The sequence below is a fragment of the Ambystoma mexicanum genome, chromosome 7p (genome assembly GCF_040938575.1).
Source record: "Ambystoma mexicanum isolate Mex_15411 chromosome 7p, UKY_AmexF1_1, whole genome shotgun sequence".
NCBI lineage: Eukaryota > Metazoa > Chordata > Amphibia > Caudata > Ambystomatidae > Ambystoma > Ambystoma mexicanum.
In genome coordinates this window covers 710422409-710450152 of record NC_090939.1, presented here as the reverse complement: position 1 = coordinate 710450152, position 27744 = coordinate 710422409, and the positions used below count along the sequence as shown (strand labels likewise).

General features: G+C 43.1%; 1 protein-coding gene across 1 annotated transcript in view; it reads right to left on the bottom strand.

Moving 5' to 3' along the window:
• GRPR (gastrin releasing peptide receptor) overlaps positions 1-27469 on the bottom strand; it is a 667489-nt gene extending 640020 nt beyond the window's left edge. The window contains exon 1 of the mRNA XM_069636796.1: positions 26527-27469. Within this exon, the coding sequence (XP_069492897.1) occupies positions 26527-26936 (410 nt within the window). The 5' untranslated portion in view covers positions 26937-27469. The remainder of the gene's footprint in view (positions 1-26526) is intronic.
• Between the last annotated feature and the right edge of the window lie 275 nt (positions 27470-27744).

Genomic DNA, 27744 nt, shown 5'->3' with positions numbered 1-27744 from the left:
TGATTTCTTTTCAGAATGGGTGAAGATGTATTCCAGTGACACATATTCTTGCGAGAACATCACCATTCTTGTGAAAAGACATAAAGGAATACAAATAAAGACTATCCTTAACCAATCACAAACTTTCAAGTGTCCCATTTACTACTGTGTCAGGCTCCAAAATACAGCATCGAGGCAAACTTGCCCTTCACCCATTCTTGATATAGTTTTCAGGACATTGTAATGTCTCATCTCACAAGCTGTTCATTTATGACAATCCTAAATTGTTGCAGTTTGCCATGGGAGATACATGAAGAGTTTTGGTGTCAGGTGTAGTCTGTTCTGCATCAAATTTTAAAAAAACTACTGAACACATTTGCACCAAACCAACAAAAAGGCGCATATGCACACTTCTTTTGCAGTGGTTTATGTTCTCGTTGGCTGTGGGGAAAACAGATGCGTTTGAGGAATACTGTCATATTTATTAAGACTTTCCTAGAATGGATTATCTGAATAATGCGTAGCTGAAAACGACAAAATAAAATGAATAAGCTAAACGCCATGCCTAGCGAAGAGAGTCTTTCTTAAAGCACTAGTTGATATGGCGGACCAGAACATAAATGTTGGCTCAAACGTTCATGGAGCACACCTTCAACATCTTTCAGACGTGTGAGGTAAGAAGCTTTCAAAATGTTGCACGCTAAGGTGGTGTACAGGGCATGCTTTAAGACGCATATGCCTGAAACCACCAGTACTTAACAGTTGAATACGCGCAGGTATGATGATGGTTGTCTCCTTTGCTCTTTCTTGTAAAATATCAACATTTCATAAGCGGACATGTTGAAATGGAACAGTGGTTTGGTCTGTGCTATCTGTCAACGGATATGGATTGCAGAAATGGCTCAAGAAATGCACAATCTGATAACGATGAGGGCTTCATTATGAAGATCCATCTGGTAAAATTGCTATATTAGCCATGGGAATGCGTGAGGGTCACAGGAGGTGACTGATAAGACTTTGCCATGCATGGGTCATAATACATTATATTACAGAGCAAGACATCTTTTCTTGAATGCGCTAAGATAACACAGTTAACAGAACCATATTTGGCACATGAGCACATATTCACTTTTAAATGGCAGTGAACGTATTTGCTGCAGTAAAGCTCGCCTGTGCAGACAGTCTGTATCATTCCATTGTAAAACGTCAACTGTCTGTCAATATAGGAAAGAGGCTGGACCTTCGTGTTTAGCATGTGCATATGTGATGTGCACATGAATGCACCTTTCGGAATGAGCGCTTCTTTGCAGAGGTTCTTCTTGTGAAGCCTGTTCCTTTGTTCGGATGCATCAGATGTTATCAAAATCCCAAAATCTCTGGATTGGACAATGCAGTTGATTAGCATCTTTATAGTAGAAGTTCTAAGGGGTTTAATTCACTGTCTGCGCTCGGCCCATAACTTTCTGAAAGCGACGCTGGCCATCCCAGTTGCTCTTCTTGATGTCCTTTGTCAAGAACTGGTGCTACTAGTGGGTCAGTGCATCTGAATGAAATCACTATGGGCCTAATACACAGAGCATTTTCCAATGGGATTCGACCATTGTACAATGCTTCTGTGACTCAGGCCCTGTGCTTGGTGAGACTGGTTTAGACATTACATGTGATCTTGCCCGGGTATCGTTTCCCACATGGGCATTCAATCAGGAAGATGACTCTTCAGGTATTACAGTTACTTATCCTCTTCTCTGGCCACATCCCTTTCAAATCTATGTCTACCCCATCTGTGTGAAATGTGAATTGATGCACAGGAAAGGTGCCCGCTTGGTAGTGGACCTTTTAATATTGAAGGCCCCATATTTAAGTTGACTTGGAGTCATTGGTGGGCTGCAGCTTGGGACTTTAAGCACCATATGTTTGAGACCCGCATCTGGGCATAGCCTTCCCCTTTACAGTGGCCTTTGCAAACTGAACAATGATGGATGGATGGATGGTTTTGAATCAGTCATAACCACTGCTGTTCTTGCATGTTCTCTACATGAAATCCAGCTTCTCTCCCAGCAAGCTTTACATATGTATATTGTTGTTGTGATAGAAAACATGTGCTATGGGTAAAGCAGCTACTGTTCAAAATAGTTTCTATTCTGGACCAGTAACACCTTTTCTTATCGAATCATGTGTCATGATATTGACCATTCCATTTAGCAAAACCCAAAACAAAACAGTGATTTACAGATGGATAAATTACCATCCTTGTGATGTTCCCATGGCATTCTCCATTCGCTGCCCACCAGTGCCTACTTCAGAATTAACAATTACCTTTATTGTCTTTGTGTTCCAGGAAGTTGATACCTAGAGGTGATTAGAGATGTATACAAATCAGGAAATATAATGGTTTAGGTACGAGAATTCCTGAGTTATTTGCATGGGCTCTAAGCCTACACTGTATCAATATCACCACTTGTCATGAGCAAGGAGTGATTTAAGGCCACAAAATGACATCAGCGTTGGAAAAAAAGTAATTGAAGGTCACATATATAGAGGTTCATGTGTAAAGGCTGGAGAAGTAAATATATATATATATATATATATATATTTTTACTTTAGGTAGCCTTGATGTATTAATGAAAGGCATGCACATTAGTCTAATGTAGATGCCTATATTATGGATTTAGGTGCACTTCCATCAACTTTATTTTCCATATAATGGACAGTGCTCATTTTAGAGGAAGCCAATGGATTTCTGAACATCACTTGGAATGTGCCTGTCAAATTGTTTCACTAGTTAGCACCTTCACCGCTGTGGGTTTGCGTAAGAAGTGTTGGACAAGGCATCACCTGTCATTAGCTCCTGCTTGTCATCCCTGACTTCTTGCTCACATCCTATTCTCCACAGGCTGAGACAAAATCCATCATTCTTGAAGGTATCTAGACTCAGTGTTTTTCTTAGAGCACAATATTTTCTTCTCCTTCTGCTCTTCTCCATCCTCAGTATCCTTTTAAGGGTTTTAGAGCCAGTGTATCCCTGCTAGGATACTGTGCTCAGAGCACCGCCTCTTCCCATTCTGCCTCCATGTTCTCAAGTGTGGACAGTTAGTTGGATTCTGGGAGTTCCCACCCGTTTTTATCACTCCTTGTCTTCTTGTGTAGAAGAAAAATTCAAATTTAAAATCCTGATTGAGGCCTTTATGGAGCGTTGAGAGGCCCCTATTACTAATTTCCATTGAACTGCAAGATGCTATAGTCTGGAAAGGCCAACTGATGTCTTAAGAGAGGTCGTCCAACCTACCTCCTGTATCTGGAACCACTTACAGGGAAAACACAACACTAATTGGTACATTTCCCCATCATCTGTGTTACAGGCCGTATAAAGATGTCCCATACATAAATTCCCAAAACGTGGTTCTAGGAAGTGACATGCCTTTGTTCCACAAAACACCCAATCAGATAAGTAAGGGTGCTTGAGTGTTCTTGCAAAAGCAAATTACTGAAAAGAAGACAACAACAAAAAATCTTCCAAGTAGGACAAATGACTTTGAGGAACTTGTGGGATAGATCGGCAGGCGTGAAGAAGGCTTTCTCTGGATGTACCCATACCACATATCAATAGTGATACTGCGGCTACTGAGGATCTTTGGACCAGCTGTTGCCTGTTACCTGGATACCCCAGGTACTGGGCAGTGTTGACAACTTCTGGAAAGATCCCTCCAGCTGATAGGATGTGTTCACCAGCCAAGAGACTTCTCAGGGAAATTCAAAATTACTTCCCATGCAAGATGATTTGGTCAAGACAATACACATGATCAAGGATAGTGTAACATACGTCATCGACTTTGATATAACTGATGGTGTCAGCGGTGAACTACAACACAATAGTTGTACATGGCAAGACTGGCGTCATTGATACCTTTACAGTGAAAACTATGATAAAATGCACAAATGCATATTTCAACATGTACATTTGTGTATGTTGATGATCCCTTTTAAAGATTTCCACCCTTTGTTATCTTTGATTTCAACATACAGTACATGTAGCTAATGTACTCAACAGCACGTTCTGTGCACATGTCATCTTATTTTCTCGTGTTCTTTGGTTGCCAGATATCATTTAACACCGATTTTGCCTTTTCTTCTTTAAAAAAAATAAATGTTGTTGTCAATTGATCTTTTGCTGCATGACTCCAACCGCCAACAGCATATAATTAAGACTTTCAATCAACCTGAATAGCTTTTCAATAATACATAACAGTGGCAGACTAATAATGTATTCATGTAATACCATGTTTATTGCTGTGGTGACGCTGCTACAACTCACTCCTGATTGCATTGATAACATGATGCCTGGTTTTAAAAAAATGCTTTACCAGTAAAAGCGCTATGTCAATCAGGTCCACTATTCTGTTTTTTCTTCCTGAATTTGCCTGTTCGTTAGGGCTTTCGTTTTAAAATTACACTTTTGTTTTTAAATTCATCTTTTAAACGTGTTCACAAATCTGAGTAGCATTCCTCAACGTCAAAGAGCATATGACCTACTGCATTAATGCATTCACAACCAATATAGCCCTATAGAATGCAGGAGGGGTTGTTATCGTGGGATAATGAACCACCACCAAGTTATGGCAGAAGTCGAGGGCCATAACTTGGTGAAGGGTTATTATCCCAAGTGATAACGACTCCTTCCAAGGTCTGTTGGGAAATTAGCACATAAAGTGAAACACGTTAGCTTAATAATGAGCAAAGCACACAAAACGTGCTCTTAACTAAAAGTGCTCATGTCGTGATACTTGAATAGCTTAACTGTCTACATAAGGTAAGCATTTTAATTGTAAATGTTGTTGAACTGGATTCGTTTTAACAGGAACTTGAAGGATTTTCCTTAAACAAGTCAAAAGCATTGTTCCATGTTTTAGCTTTCACGTTCTGCCAAGTTTGGTTGGAGTGTCTTGTTGAAAGAATGTTTGCTGGAAACAATGCAGCTCTGTTTTTGAATGCAAAATGATGCTTTTTGTTGATTCCCTAGTTGATTTTGAAGTCAGAATGTTAGTAATTCTGTCAATACCAGTAGTTGTTGACTGCATTCCGCACATTATGATTGAGTGAAACGAGGTCAATTATGACTCCATGTTCTAATATGTGGTAATTGCTGTCCATTATGAAATCAATAGTGACTAATTCTTTTTCAATGTGCCTATAAGTATCTAGTCAGTGCTATTGGGTTCAGTGACTATGGGAACATCAATTCTGTTTTTATTGTTTAAAGCATGGACCTAGCTTGGGAGCAGTGGAGCACTGCACAGAGTGTGCATAGCTAGCATTTGGGCTGGAAACTTTTAACTGTAGCGCAATACTGTAAATGGGGGACTGTGCCTCAGTATGTGCATCCATTGAAATTAGTATTTGGTCAGGTGTTGTTGAAAGAGCCATGTTTTGAGACACTTGTGAAATTGGAGAATTGTGGGGTATTCGGAGCCGCCACCGGGATCAAGTTCCAAAGGGGCGCTGCGTGACAAGAGAAGGATTGTTTGCATGTCCTTTCTTTGAGGACGGGTTGTGATTGAAACTGGTTAGTCAGTTTGCTGTGCACAATTGTGTATCACCAGACATGTGCAGCTTTACCACCAGGTGCACTAGTGCGATAGTCATGACTGCTTTGTAGATGATACATTTAGGGCCTGTTCACAGAAAAAGTGCATAGACCCTGCAAAGTACTCTGCGCATACAATAACTATGCATGCAACTGCGGGCAATGGCATGTTAAGTGTGTTCTACGTATTCATGGAATTTCAACCGCAAAATAACCCTAGGTGCAAGTAACGGTCCGATACACCCCCAATCAAAGTAGATCCAGCCACATATAGCAACCTTTGCGCAGTCTGCATCCCTGCCATCATGCACACTGTCAATATCACAGGCCATCCACCTTCAATCAAGGCAGCACCCGGTTGACACTGCATGCACACCCCCGTAACTCATAATGCACCCCGAAAAATGGGTTGTCACAACCTTCAAGTCGGCACCAGTAAATCTTTATGCGGACCCCCATAAATGATGGCTGTACTCCACCAATCTGCATAAGCACACCCCTAACTTCCACCGGCACCTGAACTACATGGTGACACCCCAGTGAAATCCATTAATTCAGTTATTTGTGTGCCTGATTGGGTGTGTGATAACACTGCGTGGCTCGTCATGCCACACGCCCACGTTCTTCCTCATTTTGGTGGGTAAATGGGAAACATTCATGTCCCGCCCCCTAATTTTTTCTCTGCGTAGGCCGGTCCCACTCTTTGCATAGATTGTCGCGCAAAACACTCGACTGCATGCAGAGCCGTGACAGACATGAGCAGAGTCTCTGCAAGGCCCAGGAAAGGCACGTAAAGTCGGTTCCATGAATGGACGAAAGCGGGTGTATTTGCTGAAGAGTGCTCAAAGTCACTATTCAGCGCTCAACACATTCTATGAATCAGGCCCTTTGTCTTGAACGGTATCCTGGCCTGGAGAGGAAGCCAATGTAGAATGCGTAGGATGGAGGTGATTCTGGAAATTTCCATGCACCCTTTATAAGACGTGCTGCAGCGTGGTGGACCACTTTGAGGGGAATCAATATAAATAACAGTGAACGTTATCATGCTGCTGAATCTGGAAATATATGTAATTGAATTACTAAAACCCTAAGAAACGTATGCATCATTTAAACAATATGTATTGCTCCCAATATTACAGGTTTTGCAAACTTTCTCTCAGATATCAACATATATATTCCCTCCAAAACATGTCCATCTTTAGTTTTACTTTCTGTAAGGATCATTTAAACAGAGCCTTTGTACCACATGTGGGTTGGTAATGGGTAACGTCTGCACTCATGCAAGTGTAATTAGCAAACACTGCCATAGTGCAAACATTGTTTTCTTTTAATGGCATTTTTACACCAGGGCAATGCTTTCCATGTCATAGTGCCTTGCCCTGGTGCAGAAATGCATGTAAAGGACATGTTTTTGTGCACAATGACACTATTTGCCCTAGCCCTAATTGTACCTCCAGTAGTGCACCCGCAATGGTAATTCTGTTGTGGGTTGCCCAGACTTTTCACGGCAAAAATACACTTTGCACAGTTTCATGAATCAGGGTTTGTGTCGTCAGTGAAAAGTCAGTTTCTGCAGTTCAAATTCACTTTGAACCGGGCAAATATTCCATGAATCGGGCCCATAGTATACTACGTATCTCAGTAGTAATGACAAATAAATAACTAACTGCTAATAGATGTTGGGAATTGTGAAAGTGAACACTCAGATATATCAGAACATCTTGAGAACTATCCTATGAGAATGTGGCTAGTGCACACTGCAGAATCTGTGATAGTCAAGAATGTGTAAGTGGAGTGAATGAAGGAGACATGGATATGCTAGAAGGTGTAGATGATGAGTCCAGATTTACCTGGCAACATTGGTGGTGTCTGCATCGATACTGAGCAGGATTGATTACTGCAACTCATTGTTTTTAGCTCAGCCAGCCTATATCATCCACCGGCTCCAGCTGTTGCAAAATTCAGATGCTCGGGTGGCAACCAACACGGCTTACAGGAAGCATATCTCCCCAGTTCTGTGCTCCCTACATTGGCTACCAATCCAGAAGCAGATTGTTTTTAAGTCCCTCTGTATCATTCAGCATGATTTTTATGGGGTGGGACCATAATTCCTCCAGGAAAAGTTTCACCACTATTTGCCTGCCCGCTCTTTGCGATTTTGAAATAGCATGACTGCTGGTAATTCACTGGATACAGCATACCTGAATGGCTGGTCGAACTCCTTCTCAGTTGCAGCGGCTCAACTGTGGAATGCCTTGCCCTTTTCACTACAGGCTACCTCTTATCATTTTAGCTTCTGTAACTCAATCAAAACCTTATTGTTCTAAGTTCCTTTGCCACTGATTTCCTCTAGCGACAGAATGCTCTCTGCAAATGTGCGCTTTATGAAAATGATTAACATAACAACACCAAAGCTCACCTAACAGCAAAAGTCAAGCCCATCTTGACCTCACCATGCCTTGGCTGTTCACAGCTTTAACAAGTAAGAGAAGCGGCTTTACTGTCAGGCCATGTGTAATTCTAGCCTGTAATATAGGTTAACCACACCCACTCTTCGATCCATCCCTCACCATCAAAGCTCATTACAGAAAAAGCCCATCTCAACCCACCATTGCTTAGTTGTTCAGGACTAAACATGGAGGAAAACTGATTTCAATCTGAAGGTAAAATTAGAACCTCAAGGATGTGGTCATCCGAGTCTCTCACACTGATCCTCTTCATCATTCAGTGTTCTTCAAAGCATCTCAGTCAATCCTGCCTACCCTGGGCTATCAAAGTCCTGGGCGCTGCCTATCTCAAAAGTTCAACAGAACCACCCCATCCCCAACCCCTGCATGGCTAGTCGTTCTGGCATGATTCAAAAACAGCAAAACATTATCTGCTTCCACCATTACGCTATCTTCTCACCTTTGCCCCACCTCTCTCCCATACCTCTGAGCCAGAGGAAACATGGCCCACACCCAAATTGCACCCCAACCCCCGACCATCCCTGCAGGCACCATGGTGGAGAGGAAAAGCAAATACTGGGTCACTCCAATAAGACCACATCTCACTTCTCACCCCCACAGACTAAACTAACCACTTCTAATCCTGTCAAAGATCTCAACACCAGGCACAATGCTTAATCAAAAAAATCACCTAACTGCAAAGGTCCACAGGTCTAATTCCAACTCTCTCCTCCAGTTACTGTGCCTCCATCTGCACCCCCATTCCACCCACCATGAGTATCTTCCCCAGCCCTGGTATGGGACCCTATGACAATAAGTGGGGTTCTGGTAAGCTCATGTCTTCAAGGCATTATGTAACCTGTTATTTAATTCTGTACAACTAACAGAAAGATTTCCCTCATACGCCCCTGAGCAATACTTAAATCTAAACCCCATAAACGCACACCAAAATGTCTTATAGCTCCACAGGTAGGTAAGTCCCTCCGCACCCAATGCAGACCTCTGCCCACGCTTCCAAAACACCCTGCACTCCCCATTATCGAAGCTGCCCCCTGCACCATGATTGAATAAACCTTAAAACAGGTGATCATTCACAAGACCTAACAGCCGGTTGCATGCAACCATTTGCAAAAGCCAGGTCATACCTACTGAAACTATCCACTGGCGCAGCCAAATGCTCCTGAAGTTTAAGTCAGTAACTATACAAACTAGTTCCCAGAATGCACAGCAGCCTTCATGGCCCTCCAGGTTCAAAGTGTTTTTCAGGTTTCCAAGCACTCTGATCCCCATGTGTATATCCAAGTCAACATAGAATCATTGAGGTGTGGTGTAGAGTATGGATAGAAAACGGCTTGTTACATCAATACAATCATCCAATGAGCCCTCTTAATGCTGAGCGCCTACAGCTGCAACCCCTACAGAACTGATTTGGTTTGTAAGAAGGAGTAGATCACACAAGTCTTGTGATCACATTGTTTGTTTTACTCAAGGTTTTGCAACTTTGAGTGCAGCCATCAGCACCGTCACATAACACAGTGAAATAATTGACCAGATTCAATCAAACTCACCAAGATGTACATGAATTCAATAGATCAGATGCAGGCATGGTGCATATCAAAATAGATGTGACTGTCTCACCCATAAGAATTGAGGCTGTATAGATGGATTTAAACATGGATAATAATTAGATTGTCATGCCTTGCCCTGTCACCATACGAGCAGCACTACCTACCTGTCAGTCGTCTTACTGGCATTCCATCTACGTTTTACTGTCACCAGTCAAAATACTGTAGGAAGTGCCATCCAAAGGATCCCCCTATTGATTTATAACACCAATATACCATGTTCACAGCATATCAAATCTTAAGATAACAGAATAGCTCTTTAACAAAAGCAAGCACCTTCCAAGTTACAAGACCCAGATCAAGCCAACATTATTCCATAGGAATAGATTTCGGCATTCTAAGGAAAGACTTACAACGTATTCCCTCAGCCTTCGCTAACCAAATCATACTATCCTGAGTCCAAGCCTCAGAACCAAAAAATACAGTACCAGCAATGTTCACGTTATAAAGCTTCAACATTGGCTGTAGGGTCTATGCACATTCCAGCATAGGGAGATGGTAAAAGTCCCACTTTGATTACAAAATGATTGACCACTTCCATCCTAAGCCCCTTACTACATATGGCAGGTGCCTTTTTTCTTATATGGAAAACATTATATTTTCCTTTTGTTTATTCCAAACTTTGTATCCATATGCTCCATGAAGCTCAAACTTTGAGAGCCTAGTTAAGTGAAAAAGCATAGATTTAATTTGAGATATTCAGAAACATCTCCAATATACAAGTTTATAGTAAGGACACATCACTGCTTAACACCTTTATTGCTTGAAACAAGTTGTGTCACTTCCACATTGATGTTTAGCCTAACTTAAACCTGCGGTCATCATACACAGCCACTATGATTTTCAAAAGGCCTAGCAGTATGCCCCAATTCCATAGCTTTTGGCAGAGTCTATTTCTGTATGATCAGCACCTGCAGAATAACCTACAAAACAAGGCATTTAGGTGTTGCTTCTTAACCTTAATTATTTGCCAAGGACATCATTTTTACAGACGTGAATGTACCGCCTCTGGGCCAGCATGAAACACAGGCAAAATATAGTTTGTGTCTGCCCATTCAGCTGGTTAAGGCAGGAGAATGTTAGAAAACATTTTTGGCATCCAACAAGGCAATAGGTCTGTGGTTCCTATCATCATTATTTCAGACAGGGATTATGGTGCTGATTTTACAGGGAAAAGGAATTTGTTTGAGTTTACTGATTATTGTAAACACCTGATTTAAAACGTTGCCAAAATATATAAAATCAGATTTCAATACTAAATTGCAAAGCCCACCAGGGTCCATCATGCTACATATCTCTGCCAGATACATTCATTGGTAAGATTATATCTACAATACACATATTTCCAAACAGAATGCCTTAAATGTGAACCCCAATCAACACCAACCCATGGCTTCACATTGAATGTCACATTGTGAGCCACACCAACTTCTTCTAATGTAGAGGTTAATAGAGTAGAACTTTGGAGGGGAATATTTTTTATTCCAACTTTAACACAACATACAAAATACGAAAATATATCAAGTCTGCCCAACAATACTGATACGGTCAACAATTACATCCATTACATCAATTATATTACAAAACATTATTTATGCAATTTCAATGGTTTCCTTGCCACTACCAGGATTGTACTTGTGCTGGTGATATTTTAAACATAATGTATAATTCTGGGTTGTTTTTGTAGTGGCTAACAACATTTCTTCTATATTTAGATTAGGAATGTGAGTACAGTTTAACAGCAACCTACAACATTCTCTTCCTTTGGTCATCAAGACTTTATAACTACACATATTTCGAGCCCAGTTTATAGAGTGTAATGGGTCCTCTTTGTGTACCAAATTCCTTGGAGCTCAGGTCTTGTCAAAACACCAATTGCTTTTGACAAGAATATAACAATACTTGCCTGTAGTGAAAACCACCTCACTCAACAGATCCTCAAAGTGACCATAAAGAATCTTGAACATCTGTGATCTTCCTGTCTGACCAGGTGATTCTATTCATCTTTTTAAACACCAGGTTAATAGTATCTGACCTGCAAATCTGAGGAACAAAATGTATCCTGCAAGTCAGACCCATTGGGAAATGATTATGCTCATCCTGAAACATTAAGTTAAGGCTTTGAGGTTACTCACATGGATTTCTTCAGGAAGTTACACTGCATTTGCCTATTTATATTATGAAACTGATTCTAAATACTCTAGCAATACTAGGGCTTTACTATTTGATTCAACCTGCCTCCAAACTTGAAAAATGACTCCCCATGCTTTATCCAACCTAATTAAATTGGGATTTTCCCTCATCTAATGGAGTCCTTTAGCACTGAGATCAACCTTTATTATTGCTGTCACTGACAAGGAGACCAAATCCCATTTTAAAGGTATACCATCTATATCTGTGTGCAATTTTCCAGTATGGAATAGACTAGTGAACCACAGAATAATCACCAACAAAATGTTGAATTATGTCCATCACACTCCTGCTAAAAGGTTCATGTCCCTAGCTTCTTGTGATATTTGTGTTATTTTAAACTCACTGATTACCTCCTTTGAGTGGCCAAGTTTAGATTTTTTGGTATAAATCATCAATTAAATTCATACAATTTATGAAAGTTGCATCTGTTTGCCATGCTTCTTGCAAATAAATCACTTCAAATGTACTAAAACAAATCATATGCGCTGCTGTCCAGCATGATCATATGTTCATGGCTCTCTGCCGTATATTCATAGAGCATAACCCCACAGTACCGCTAGGCCTTGTCATTTTTGGCTGTAGTGTGGTAGACAAAAACTCCCAAGGGAAAGCTTTACTTTGCACGAGTAAGGTACATTTCTGAAGAGATTTGACCTAGGTTTCCCTTTTACCATAACTATGTTGCAGTATAAGTAGTTTTTAATTCCTTTCCTCTGCCAAAGCATATTGCTGCCAAATGTACCAATATTGGTTGTATGGGTTTTCATAGGTAATTTAAATTCCTCTTTCCATCCCTTTAAGTAATATAATTGAGAATCAAAGCCATTTGTAAAAAAACAAAAAAAACTGTTTGAAAAAGACCATATAAAATTAGAAAATCAAAGCCTATGGAAGGTTAACAAAGATGCTAGTTATGGTTTGGCCACCAACATTGTGCATAATTGATATCCTCTGAGTTAATAACTCTGAGTTCTGGTATTGGATGCAAAATTGACAGGAAAGAGACAGATTGAAGGAAAGAAAATGTGTATCATAAAAGAGAGCAATACAATTTGAGATGTATTTATCATGGAACTTACAGATGCCCGTGACCGGGTCACTACCATGGGGAAATAAATGTGCGCAGTTACCAGTTAGTGGTTCTTCCCCCATAATATTTGTATTTGGGTCTGACCCTAAAACAGACTCCATGTGATGATAGTTGGTTGGGTTACTATTTCCATGCTCCCAATTATTTGCTTTTTTGACATACAACCCTTATTTTGGTCTACCTCTAGCACAGGCTCCATGTGATTATACATATTACAGTTATCGTACATACGCAAAATCACTTGCTTAGTCACCTGATGAGATTCACCAGTCTCATTTAAAATGAGCTCAATGTCTACTGGGACTGTAGAGTGCTTCTTTTTATTAAAAGATCATTTTTGGAGTATCCCACATAACACGCAAATCTTTGGAAATAGTTTTTTGGTTTTGCTTTATAATAAAGGTTTATTTTGGAAATACCAATAAAAAGTCCATAAAAACATAAATACATGCACATAAATCAGAGAATTCATAAATCTCCCCATAACAGCATAGGAACAACAAACCAGAAAGTAACGTTAGTGCAATAATACGATAAACTTTAAGTCAATACTTTCCTTTTGTATAAGGCGCCCCTAACAAAAAGAAAAAGGGCCCAGCCCACTCTAAAAGAGTCAGCCCACAAAAAAAAATAGAGTGCTGGTCGTAGCTCAAGCAATACCATTTTAGGTGTTAAAATACCAGGTGAATTAAAGGACCAAACAGCATTGATTATCCCCAGGTCAAATTTTAGACATTAAAGCCAGGGTGTCCTGACATTAATATCTTTCAGAATGAGTTTCTTAATTAGATTGTGTGTCAGACCAGCATTATCGTTCCTCCAAACTCGAAGCCAAAGAAATAAGGGCTGCAAAGACAAACTTTCACCAATAATTCTAAATGTACTCCATAATTGGAGACTGATCATGTAAACACCAATATTTGATTTAAAAAATTGTTTTCAATTGTCTGCAAGAGGCTCACGTTCTTGAACCCCCATAACTCCAAGCCATACGTGCCTACCGACTAGGGGTGTACCGAATAGTGAAATTAATATTCGGTCGAATACCGAATAGTTGGTCCAGCTATTCGGCCGAGACCGAATAGTGAGCCGAATAGTTGTTTTTTTAAGCAAATATGTTCTAGAACATAATAGACAATATTTTATTAGATAAAATCAGGCGACATTCTATTGCATGTGTATTCATTTTTATTAAATGGGCATATAGATCTCACTAAGTTTATTAAAAGCTTGTTAAATGATAAAAAAGAAATTTAAAAAAGCAGATTTGCTCCGATCGGTTAGATGGGAACTAACCCTTCAAATGTTGGGAGAGGCGCTAACTTCAGAGACTGTGGGGGAAGGGCAAACTTACTTGTGTGGGAGCATCTAACTTCTTTACGCATGCTATTAAGACTATTCTGGTGACGCATCAATGTTACAAACAGTTAACTCTTCATGTTTGAAACCACACACTTAAGGACTGCTGTGAGAATTTGCTGTCTCCTGTCCTCCCTACCTTTCCAATCACTGTGAAGCATACATTGGTAGTCAAATAGCATTATGTGCATCAATTGTTCTTTATTTAAACATCCCCCCAACAGCTAGTTATGTGTGCATGACTACAAGTCCCACAATGCAAAGCTCTGCACCAAAACCTGACCAATCTAAAGAACTGGATAATGGAAATGTTTGTTACACTTACACAAGCGCCTAATACAACCAAAAACCACAAACTGGTATGTAGCAATTTGGGCAGTTGCTAAAAAGTATGTGAGGCTTTGGCTGTTTCTGCATTCGGTTTCCGCAGCAAGTCTTCTGAAGCGCAAGTTGCGAGTTTCCTGGGCTAACCCCTGAGCCTCTGTGTGCAGTATAGGTAAGGCAAACTTTGCCAGAGCAGTGCAACCTCTGTTCATTAGATGCAAAGGTAACAATAATGTGGAGCGGTCTTGGGCTCCTCATGAAATTAATGACTGACCTCGAAATCTGCCACTATGCTGGATTCAAAATGCATTGCGGTCACTGTCACAAAACGGCGAAGGTGTAGGCAAAGGCAGCAGGCAGGGCTGTCAGTGCCAGCTGGCTGTGCTTGCAGTGCCAGCCACAGTCCACTCCCCTGGCCCCGCCTGCACACTTTGAGCTGCGCTGCGGTTGGGTATAGTAGTTTTCCCTTTTAGAGAGTAGGAGTTATTGAATGGGAAACGGGAGGTATATCTAACTATGTGGCCCAGGATGCATATCGACACTGAGAAAAATAACACGTAATGACACTGGATCATGCGAGCTCAACTGTTTTTACTTCGATTGTCAATGGTCAGATGCTGCTTCACTCTTAACTCTAACATCTGCGGCTGTCAGATTACGATGCTTTGTCAGGGTGTACTGCTATAATCTTTTTTGAGCTCGCCTAGTACCACGCTTTTTTATTTTTTTACTTTTCTGCAGGGTTTGAAAGACTTGTGTAGATGCCACTTGCTTAAGAACAGGGAGCGGCACACTGTGTGTGTGTGTGTAAAGGGGGTGCAGGGACGCAGAAATGTTTGTAGCAGAAATGGTGGCTTTGCTGTATATGTTCATTGTCCTGGAAGGTGGGGAGGCGGGAAGTAAATCAGTGGAAACCTGGCTGAGGGCATCGCTCAGCTTTTTACTCCAAAGAGGGGCTATTGTGATGCAGAGGTGTTTGTGTGGGGTTTAGCCTTTTAGCCTTCCACCCATAACAAAAGGCTCTATGCTGCCGAGGAAGGCTGCTCGGGAGTGGTTGCTGACAGTGATTGGCTGTGGGGTGGCGCAAGATGACAGGAAATGTTTTCTAATGTTGGAGGCGAACCCTGGGGGTTCATGCTTTCTTTCATGATGATGAGGGGGCTTGGTGCCAGCTGCTGAGAAGTGACTAATGCATGGGGGCTGCACGGGATGAGAACTTCGGCTTTGAGTCCAATTCAAGAAAACATTTGCCCGAATGAAGAATAGCTGGTTTCAGCCCGAATTCAGCCGAATGGTTACTCAAAGCCAAATTTCGGTACAGCCCTACTACCGACACAACTTTACTATCATACATTTTTAGGATTTTGTCCAAGCGTTTTGCGTTAAACGATGACAGGGATCTGTGCAGCCATTCCTAAACCTTTCCACACTTCACGGTCTGTTTCTTCATGTGCATTTTTGGAGTAAAGTTTGAAGAAAAGCTAATTCCAGGATAGTCAAAAGAACTAACTTGCAGAAATCACACTACTGTTACTATACATGGAGGGCAATTTTGAAGTCGGCTTTCCTTTATGACAAACCAGTTCCACAGATTTCTGAGCATTGACCATCAGGTCCAAGTCATCCATAAAAGCTCTGTAATCAAGGATTAATTTCTGAAGAGCTTTCAGCGTACACGCGATGAGCACAGTGTCATCTATAAAAGGCAAGCAGCGGTAACACTCTATTTCCCATCCTTGGTACATCAAGTGTTGAATGGGATAAATGGGCATATAGGCCATTTATATGCAAGCTGTCCCAATTCTGACACAAGCCTGCTTATGCTGATAAAGCCTCGCCAGGAGCCTGAGCAGCCACTCTGGACAATTCATGGACCAGACAACTCGCCACAACTTAGCTCGATTCATTTTGTTGAAGCCAGTGCTCAGGTCCATGAATGCCAGGAAAATACAAGGAATGGGCCACTATTACACAGAGGTTTAAGGATTGCTCTCAGGTGCCTAAGCCTACTCGAAATCCCAGCTGAATCGGGGACAATACATTGTTCTGGGTAGACCAGGCATCCTGCTTAGCAAGGATGCCACGTCTATACATTTTAAAAAGGGCATCCAGCAGAGATGTGGGCCTGTAGGATGATGGTAGATCCCTTTGCCCCCTTCTTGTAGATGGGCTATAATCAAAGCCAAGGACCATGAAGGGGGAACTACACCCCAATTGTTAATAGCATTAAAGCCCAGGGTCAATATAGGGGCCCAAAGGTTGACTTCATATAAAAAATAAGTCAACTCGGATGTTCCCTGGACCCGGCTCCCTGTTCACTTTCTGGCTTTTGATGGCTAAAGATATTCCTTCTACCAAGAAGGGGGCACAGAATCCAAATACCTAGGTGGATATTATGTGATAAACTCCAAGAAGGGGACCCGCTCTGTACAAAGGCACGAAAAAAGCCCAACCCAAGCCTGATCAGAGACCACGGTGTGCATACCTTTCCCTTTATATCTGTAAACGGGGCCAAGGAAATAGGGTTTTGCTTAAAGACTTCACTCACATGTGCTTAGTTTTTAGGAGCGGAGTTGTGACATTACATCTTGTCAACCTTAATTGTCTTCCTCATTAAAAACTAATTTTGCATTTAAAGTACTGGCCTTGAACAAATGCTTTTCTGTGTGTCCATTTGTAAGATTGCTTGAATTAAGCCTTCCTTTTCCCTCCCAGAGTTCTCGTTTTATGAACCTCTCTCTTCCTAACTTTTTTTTTTTTCCTAAGGGTACGACGATGAGAGACATCAAATGAGTGCTTCACTCATCATTTTGTAACTTGGTTACCAGCCAAACATCATCAGGAAATCTAATAAGAGAGGTACAATCAACAAAGCTACTTCTGAAAACAGGGGAGAAACTTTAACATTCAGGGGGGTGGGGGGCGGTCGGGGCTGGGCCCATACTTTACTAGTAGGGGGCCACGAAAAAGTGAACAGGTCAAGATTGCGATTCAGGAGCTTATGGAGTGGAAAACATAAGGGGTCGAGTGAAGGAGAGTGAATTGTCCAGGGGAGAAACCTTGGGGGCTATTGGAATAGTGTGGCTGCGACCACATGATGGAGGGGATGAGGGTGAGCAGGTAAACCATTATATGAATTTGAAGTACCGATGGTAAAGTATGGGATTATGTTACTGCGTGGGCAGCTGATGAAAGTGCATAGGGACTGCGAGGGCTTTATCAGACGGATGGAGAAAGTTACACAGGGTAACCAGAATATGTTTAAAGGCCCTGAAAGGGCAGAGGTGGGATGAGTAAATTGCCCAAACATGGGAAAGTGCAATTAACAAGTTCTCACTCTTGCCCAGGCTTTACTTTACTTTTGTATTTTTACCACGTAGTCCGATTACCCGTAGGTTTAAGGGCACAAGCTGTTTTCTCTTCACCTCCCCAAACATCTGTGACATGAGCACATGAACATTGAGTCTGTTCAGTGAAGAGGAAGGCACTGACAGTGTGTGCCCAGTCAGGATTTTGGAGCGCAACAGAAGCCCTGGTGGTACTTGGGGCTGGATTTGTTTTTCTGAGGTTAGGTGTGCCTGGGCACCGGGGCACCCAAGTGCCCAGTGTCCCTGCCCGGAGATATCACCTGTTGTCTTTTAGTGAAATTACCCCTTGATCACATGTTTACATTATCAAATATCTGGGAGAAACCAAAGTTAGCAACACTCATGGCAAAGAACACACCAAGTGAGAGGAGGTGTTCATCTTTGCCAGTCTGGTACTAGATATTAATAAAGTATATCTGCTTACTCATTTCAGTATTATGAACCAATGAGCAGCCTCAACTCCCAATTTATTGTCAGCCATTAGAATCTCCAGCATCTTATCCAGAAGATATCTGTGCATACACAGCTCCAAAAATATACTTTTCAAAGTACTTTACTATTTTAAAGTTAAGGGCAATCATATATTGTCAGATATCCGAATTATGAAAAGTATTACTGAGGATAGGATCTGTGTTGGAAAGAGGGTGCACACTTTTAGGATCAGATGGCAGAGGTGACAAGTCCTAGATCAGCCTGTGATCAGAGATGTCATTCATTTAGAGTCTATGGGCCTCATTACAAGTCCGGCGGTAACCGTGCCGGTAAAAAAATGTCTGAAACCGGTTGTGAAATATGTTATTCAGCAAACAAGGGCACTGAGCCTGGCTTCATATATGATTTCTCTGTAAACAAGTCATCAGGGGGCAATTTCAACTTCAACCCTAGTTGGAGTGTCAGATTCCATTTGGTGAATGGTCACTACAATCGTGTTTATTTCTTGGGGAGTGTGACCCGCTTTAGCGCCCATGTCTTGAAGAAGGGGTTCTTCCTGAAACGCCCTGACTCAATCAGAGCAGGTTATTCACATATGATGCTGAGGGCAAAAGCCTTTTTGTGATGCAAAACCATACAACGAGGCAATTTGTGTCCCCAAATTGTGATTATTAGCACATGACTGTTTCCGGAACATGCCTTGCAGAGATGCTAAACCATTTGCATGATAAAAGGGGGTCGATTTTCCCCAGAACATTTCCATTAATAATTGAGTTTCTACTATAATTGTCTCCCTAAGAATAGCTTCGTTGCTGGAAGAAACATGATCTTTCACCATAGTTGGACTGGTTTTCCCCCAAACCACTGTGTCAGGGAGGCTTTGTTTTGCTGGCTGTTCGTACACGGGCCAGTGGTGTTTATGGCTCCGCGCGCTAACTAGAAGCAGGTGAGACAACACAATTATCCATAATCAGGAAGGACAATGACTTCCCAAAGCGTTGGAGTCGGTTTGTCGGTGATCACAGTTCTACCACCTACTCCCTCCGCTTGTGTTTCTGGATGATGTAGCAGTAACACTCGCGTTTATATTTTCCGCAGTGGAGGACATCAAGAAGCCCTTTGGCCAGTGACGTCCTCGGGGGTCATTCGGCCCCCAAGTGCTTCATGTCTAGCATTCGGGTTTTTGATTTGCTTACTATTTCTCCTAGCATATTTGAACGTCTTCATTTAGATTGCATCTGCAAAATGCATTATTATTACTGTGGCTTGCTTCAGAATGCATTCTACGGTCCGATCTAGGTTAGCAATTTATTTAAAAAAATCTATACCTAAATGTTGCCTTCAAACCTGTTCTCCGTGTGGACAAATCTCAGTGTGAGGCCAGGATCAGAGAGACTGCCCCAGTGATGTGCAACCTTGCACTGACTTGCCACTGCAAAAGTGGCACTGAACTGAGCGAACAGAGCAGAAACAGCATATGCAAGAAGCACATTTTGCACTTTTGGTCCGGGCAAATCCTGCTAAATCGCCCATTCTAAGTGCAAAATGTGCCTATCATTGGTGCAATATATTGATTCAACCGCTTGCCTTTCTCACCAGAGTTATAGCAGTTTAGGAAGTCCAGAGTCTCCCTGCAGGAAGCCATTCAATTATGTCCATCCCAATGGCGCGAACTCGTGCTACGAGAGAAAAGGGGGGCATTAAATCACCAGACAACCATAGGGTGCTAAAAGAGAGGTGAATGCCAGCTTACACGTGAAGGGGGGTCTTCGCCTGCTTCCAAACTCCAGAAACTGACTGGAACCCCCCAAATCCAGCATGCATCGGGTCAGAGGCATCACTGCACCTTGATACTGCACCTTGTGGGATGGTCACACGTTTTCCCCATCATTCACTCAATGACCGCAGCCTGCGTGGCGGGAAGGACACCTGGTGAGAAATGAAGGTATCAGATTGTGTGATCAGCAGGAGCAGCATCCGGTGTCAAAGCAATGATCATGCCAGAGTCACACTGCAGACTCTGCCAGTAAAGTCAACCATCAATCATTGTGACAGACAGTCCTCCATGATTGAGTACTGTGCATGGCCCCACTCTGCCTCTGCTGTTGCAAAGAACAATACTAAGCTGTGGGGGGGGAGGGACAGTGAGGCATCCCAAACGCATGGAGAGGGGTGTGGATTCCAAGAAATCGTGCATGTACTTACAGCATTTCTGCTGTAGGGGAATAGTATTCTGGGACTCGATTGGTATTTAGTCAGAATCGCTCCTTGTGGAGGAGAGTCATTCTTACAGCTTTTTCTGGCAAGGTGTAGATCATATTGGTGTGGCGTGGAAATGTTTCTCCATCCAGGTCTGCACTGCAAGTTCCTCTCAGTGGAGAGGGGAGACATTTCTGCAACCTTTCAGGAAAGGTCATCCTCCCTATGCACGACCAACAAAGCGCTGCACAGGAGAGCGGCTGCATCTCACCGGCTGGCATGATCTTTCCCTGGCATACTCTGTGAAGATCCACATGTACCCAGTTTAAGACCTCAAACCAGAGGAGTGAGCTATGTGACTATAAGTGAAGCCGAGAGATTAATGGCACTCCCTCGAGGTGTTCATGAGTGTAGGTGTGTGCTATGAACACTAATATGGTAAGTTGTTTTTTTTTTTAAATCACTTCTTTCCGGTTGTGTTTATTTATTTATGTTTGCTTGTTATGTGCTGCTTTAATAAGAATAAACTGTTTTAAAGCACCCACAGGGCAGGGAGGGAGGGTGGGGAATACATTACAAAATAATAAAAGCAGAGGGGGAAGACGGAGAGCGACAAACATACTATGCCTTGTGAGTATTCAGAACGTGCAAGTGCAGAAAGGAAGAGGCAAAAGGGGGTAAGTGCTGGGGAGTCCGAGCTCAAGCGTGAGCCATGGACTAAGTGCTAGGGATGTTCAGTGCTACACGGCCTGGGCCGTGGGAGATTTAAGTGCAAGTTTCGTGAGCGGAGGGTGTGCAGATGCAAAGTGCTGTGGATAGACGGAGCTGGCAAGAATTGGGGTGGGAGGTCGAGGCCCCAAAATTCATAAGGGCCGAGGACACCAATTCAGCCGCTGTGAGATTAGCAGAGGAGAGAAGGAGGGAAGGAGGAGGAAACAAAATCTTACAGAGCTTCGCAGAGGAAAGTGAGTGACCCTCTGCCCTCTGTAGTTGGAGAAACCCATTGACCTCAATACAAAGGGTCGATTTTTGCCACAAGCCTATGAACCTAAAAAGACAAGTAGGATCTACATCTTTTGATTGGGGTTCAGGCAGGATGTCTACATGACTTTTGCTCCCCTGGTAGAAAGCACAAATATTCCTTATCCATGACACATGTGATGTAGGGAACCCAATCCTTTTCTTCCTGTGAGAATTGCCTAGAAGTGTACCAAAAAAAAGTTGTGGAACTGTGACCCTGGCGGGGACACAGCAGGAAGGGAGCAACGTACAACGCAGTTTTCATCGGTTGCAGCCATGCTGGTTGACAGCCAATCATGTTGAAAGCGATTTTGGTGTAGCCTTAACTTCCATTGGATGGTTAAGAAGAGAAGTGTGATTTAACTTCACAAAAAAACAGTTCCGGAATGATTAAAATGGTTACAAAAAGTTGTGGAACGGTTTACAGTAAAAAATAAAAGTAGTGGAACTCTGCTCCTGACCTTTCCTGCTCACTTGGACCACTGCCTACTAGGAGAAATCTTACTTTACTTAGGCAGAATGTGTTATTTATTTAATGTGTTATTTATAGAATGGCAACATGCACACATGCATCTAAACTAATCTGCCTAGAATCTCCAACCACATCGACTACGGTCACCAAGGGCGTTCCAACCAAGGAAAAGGCACATTGAGGCCACACAAGTCGGGAAAGAGCGCTATATAAATAACCAAATACAATACAATGTATGTGTTAGGTCTAAGCCAAATCCTGAGCTCTAAAATATGTTCTGCCTGTCTGGAGCAAATTCACTGCAATCACTATAAAAGCAACTATATACAAGCAAACTAATCAAGTGGAAAGGGAGTACTATTGGCTGTAAAACAAACATTGACAGAACCAAACTTTGCTTTTCTATTGGCAGGCGTGTCCCCTATTGCTAATTTTAGGACATTTTTCTTGTAAATTATAACTTTGATGTATTACTTTTTTTTGTTACAAGTCATTCAAATACACTGAACACCTGGTACTACAAGTCGAGTATTGGAATTTTCTTTGCAAAGCATACAAATAGAAGCCAAGTGCTCAAGGCAGACTAGGTTGAGACGTTTTTATTAGGCCAGGTGCTCCATAATCGCTGCAATTGGCCCATTAACTTTAATGCAGTTGTGTTTTTCACTCAGAGTATGGAATTTGAAACCAAATAAATGTAACATGGATGTAACATGGATGCAAATAACACAGATAATTGGTCCCTGGTCATGCTTCTGGCATATGTACATCCCTACACAAATGCTGCCAAAAAAGTGCAAAGCTAATGTTTGCTTTCTATACCAGTTTAGTTTCCCCATGCATGTGGCTATTACCACCTCGAGGAGCAAAAGTAAGAAACGTGAAGACCCGTGCATCGTTGTAGGTTGTGTAGCTCACGTTGAGTGTATGCTACCAACAATGTCCACCTCTTGCAGTGTGTTTTAAGCTTAATGGTACCCATTGTGACTTTGGCCAAAACGTACTAAGTTGTATACACTGGATAGAACAGACAAGGCAACGTATATTTCACACGTGCTCGTGTATTTAAATAAACAGCTTTACGGTCTAGGCTTCCCAGAGCACACAAGGACGTTGTGAAGTGGAGACCTTAAGTAAATATTTTGCACAATTTCCATGGAAACAAGAATAGCCTGGCCTGCGATTACATCTGTGTATGGCTAGTTTTACCGGATGGTTTTGTTGTCAGAAAATCCAAACAACAATGACCCATCATAAATTCATTAACAACCACTTATTTGAAGCGTTAATAAAACAGCAGCGTCATTTTCATTTCAAAATCTGTTAACCATTAAAGTGGCGGATGGCATTAATTACAGCAACGCATTGGTTTGTGGCAATGTACTGCCTGTCTGTACCATCTAAGCCATGAACGGCTGATGTCTCTGTGGCATCTCGTGCTGAACTCTCGCGGTTTAGTCGGCGCAGTGGTGCAGCCTGCAGAACCCTGCACTGCTGTGGGGATCTCCAGTCTGGCAGCTAGAGCCAATGGCAGCTCAGTGCCATGAACTACAGTGTACTGCCTGGGGTTATGCCAATCAACCACAATCAAGTGCCCATTAGTGATTTGGCAAATGGATAGTCAGCGTAAGTCTTTCTCTGTCTCTCTCTCTCTCTGTCTCTCTCTCTCTCCCCCTCTCTCGTTACCTCTCTCTTTTGCTCTGTCTCCCTCACTCTACCCCACCACCTCGCTTCGGTTATCTCTCGCTCACTCTACCCATCTCCCCTAGTCACTCTCTCCTTCTTCCTCTCTCTCCGTCTCTCTGCTCTCTCTTCCTCTGCCTCTCGCTATCCGTCTCTCTATCGCACTCTCTACATTTCCCTCTCTCGCCCTGCCTCTCCCTCTCTCTTTCTTCCTCTCTCTCCCTCCGTATCTCTCTCATCTCTCTATCCTGCCTCTGTACCTCTTTCTCCCCTTCTCTCCCTACCCCGATCCCTCTCTCTCGCCCTCTCTACCCCTCTATCCTTCTCTCTTACTCTTTGTCTCCCTCTCCATCCATCGCTCACTCTCTCCTTCTCTCTCTCCCTCCAATACCACACTCTCTGGTTGTCCTCTCTCTCTTCTGGCTCTCCCTCGCACTACCCTTCTCGTTGTTCTCTCTCTCTCTCTCTCTCTCTCTCTCTCTCTTTCTCTCTCTCTTTCTCTTCTCATTCTCCCGTTCTCACCTCTCTCTCGTTCTCTCTCTCAGGCACACCAACAAGAATCCACTGTGAGACAGAGTCCAGGACGCGGATACCACAGTGTACAAGTTGGCGATATACGGTGCATGTGTCTAATACATCGTCACAGTAGCCGACTGTTAACAATATCGTTCCAGAATCTCGATGTAGTGCTTTGACTGCATTCAAGAACAAGCAGACGGCCCAGGAAAATTTCCCACCCAAATTGCATCTGATTAAAACATATGTTCAACAGCCTGAAGAGAAAGTGACATGTGTTGCTGGCAAACTCTATGTACTAAGTTGATACATAAGAGTCGTGTATAAATAGATCTCCATAAGGTCGTATTTTGAGGGCATGGGGCGTGTAAATGTATTTTGCCCAGCGTCTCTCGTTTCGTACACTACCTGCAATCGAATTAAATCAGCTTATGTTTAAACATTTCTCTAATAACACGTCTGCGTTCACTGTCCAAATCAGAAACACCAGTGTTTGCAAGTAAGACTTTCATTAAAAAAAAAAAACGCTAGAAATTATTAGCCCACAGGAACTTTATTCTAGCCACATCTTGCCTCAAGTCCCTATTCGTTTTCTCCACAAAGCACACTGACGCAGCCTACACCTTCTGTGGACGCTTTAGAGAGCAGCAGCCTCACTATATTCACGTGCTACGTGTTGTTGTCTGACCAGTAATCCATTCACTGCCAACCCTCTATAACACGTTATGTGCTTTACAGTAATGCAGCACGGTGGGTTTGGGCGTTGGGGGCGAGGTTGACCTCTGTGATATGAAGGTAGTTGACAGTGTCATATGTTTAGAGTGTGTGTACCTGGTGGGCGTGGTGTGCCCCGTGCATTGGCTACATAAGGCGGAATGCGTGCCCGCAGCAGTCCACTGTGTGCCGGTGTGGTGAATTGTTAGCAGGGCTGCTCCGGGGAGGGTCACAAACCAGAGATGGCCACGCAAAGGGGACGCTGACGCTTTCTTTGTGGCTGGTGATGGCGACGTGGAAAAAGACGAGGGACTTTACTGTTTTTTGAATGGACGGCCCCTTTAAGGTTACCGATCGCATTCCTTTGCGTTTGATGCCAGGCTGGCCTATAGGAAAATAGGGCAATGTCCGAACCAAAAACACAAAATGCTAGTGTAGGCCCGTTTTTATAGGCACAGTGGGCAACTTTTTTGGCCAATGTGGGCCAGTTCGATAAGTACTTCACCACGCGGCTAGTAGTTTGGGCAAGTGTTACTGAATACATGTTCTTTAAAATGCACAATTAGCTCCACATTTTATCAAAAAAACTGCTTTTGGCTACTACTCAAACGGTCTGTGAGAAAGGGAATGCATCTGCGCCACTTTTCCATTGGTGCCCGAAACAATTGTATGCCCCAGTCAGACAGACCGTGTTTGATACCAGCACATGTACACAGCATAATGAGGATGGGAACTATAGACGTGTTGACAGCTGCGCATGATGAGTGAGCATGCCAGGCCGCCATTCCTCTGTGCCCTGCAGTAGCTGCATAGTCTTGTCTGTGGCACCCATGATGACATCTTTCCAAAAATACGCCATTTATAATCTCAGTCACCGCAGAAAAAGGTTAGTGTAACCTTTTTCTGCGGTGACTGAGATTAGAAATGGCGTATTTTTGGAAACCTGTTAACAATGGGCAAGGTGTCGAAATGTGTAAGTACACATTGGACAAACTTTCTTAGGTGTCGCGTTTGAACAACTGAGATTGAGTCTTTCCAGAAAGTGAGAGCAGTGGGGAAGCTAAGTCTACCTCTTGAGATCGTTGCGTGTGACCGACAATTGAGATGTTTTTTTTATAGCACCCCTCTTTACAATGAATGTGTTGTTAGAGTGTAGCACACTCGTGAAGCTGGCGCGTCCCTAGCAACTGACAACAGGTGTTAGTGTTACTTAACTCTGCTTTACGCATTGGCTCTCCTCCAGCAGGGCGAGATGCGAGTGTACTCTCTATAATTTAAACCTGTCACTTTCATATTGCTGACATGCGTATACAACGAGTGCATTCACCCACTGAGCTATACAACCTCGTCGTCTCAAGTGCTGTTCAAAACCCAGGGAGCACGTCTTCAATGCTGCATGCTGCTACGCGGAAAGAGTGTTTAGTTAAACGTGTACTTTATACTTTACATGTGAGTCTGCCCCCCTCCCCTACCAATCCCCCCCACACCTCTCCAGTCACGCGCAGGTGTGTTCCGGGCGTTTACCTGTCCGCGGAAAGCGCCGTCAGAGTGAAGACGGACACGCCGACGGAGGTGAGCTGTATGAAGGCGATGAGCTTGCAGCCCACCCGCCCGAAGAGCCACCTGTCGGCCAGGTAGCGGCTGGCGTCCACGGGCGCGCACGTCACCAGCAGGAGCAGGTCCCCCAGCGCCAGGCTGGAGATGAACAGGTTGGGGATGTTGCGCATGGACTTGACGGTGCAGAAGATCTTAATCAGCGTGATGTTGCCCACCAGTCCTATCAGGATGATGACGCCATAGACCGTCGGGATGGCGTACAGGAAGCCCGGGTAGAAGGCGTCGTCGGTCCGGTTGCCACACTGGCTGAGAGAGTTGTTGAAAAGGGCAACGCTGTCAAGCTCTAAATCCAGCAGAACGCACTCTTCCGGCGTCATGGTCTCTGCCACCCAGAACAAATGTTCAGCGACTTGCAATGAACTCCAATACAGGCGTCATCAATAGCTCACTCGGCTGCAAGCAGGTATCCGTCAAAAAAAGAAGAAAAAAAACGATGGCTGGGTCACAACATTCACACGCGAAGTTGGACACGTGCTATTTGCAAACTGCATTTGTTTGCAATCTGTTCCATTGCACGGCTGCAGACTGACCCAAAAAGAAACTCTCTCCAAAGAAGCAAGTTTGGGATTCAGGTGTTCACTTCCCTCTGGTTTGCCGAGCAGCTCCCCCCCTGGCCGTGCCTTCTTGGCTGCTCTAGGCGTGCTACTGGGGTTCTTCCCGGGACCCGAGCCGATTGGAGAGGAAGGAAGTGAACGTCCCTTTTAAAGCTCGAGGTTGTGTAGGTGCAGTCCCGTCCACGTCATTCCCCAGCTGGCTGCACGCTGCAGTGCTTTGAGAAGTCCTCGCAGTTGTAGCTGCCTGCGCTGCGTGGAGGCATGCAGGCGGTGTTCCAGCAGCAGCCCAGCACAGGCGAGTGCCAGCCGCCTACTGGACAGTTTAATCACTGTCTGCACTGCACCGCCTGGGCTCGCGCAGAATAGACCACTCGCGTGCTCTTAACAGCATGAGCGTGTCACATAGAGACCCATGGGGATTTAAATATGAATGTCTAATTTAACAGCATATTATTAATATAATGATCATGGAGAAAGCGATCAACAGAGATAGTGTCATTGCAAATGAACCAATAGTTCTATTACTTCAATGTGTAATTATTTCACTTAATATTTCCTTGGTTAGAACACA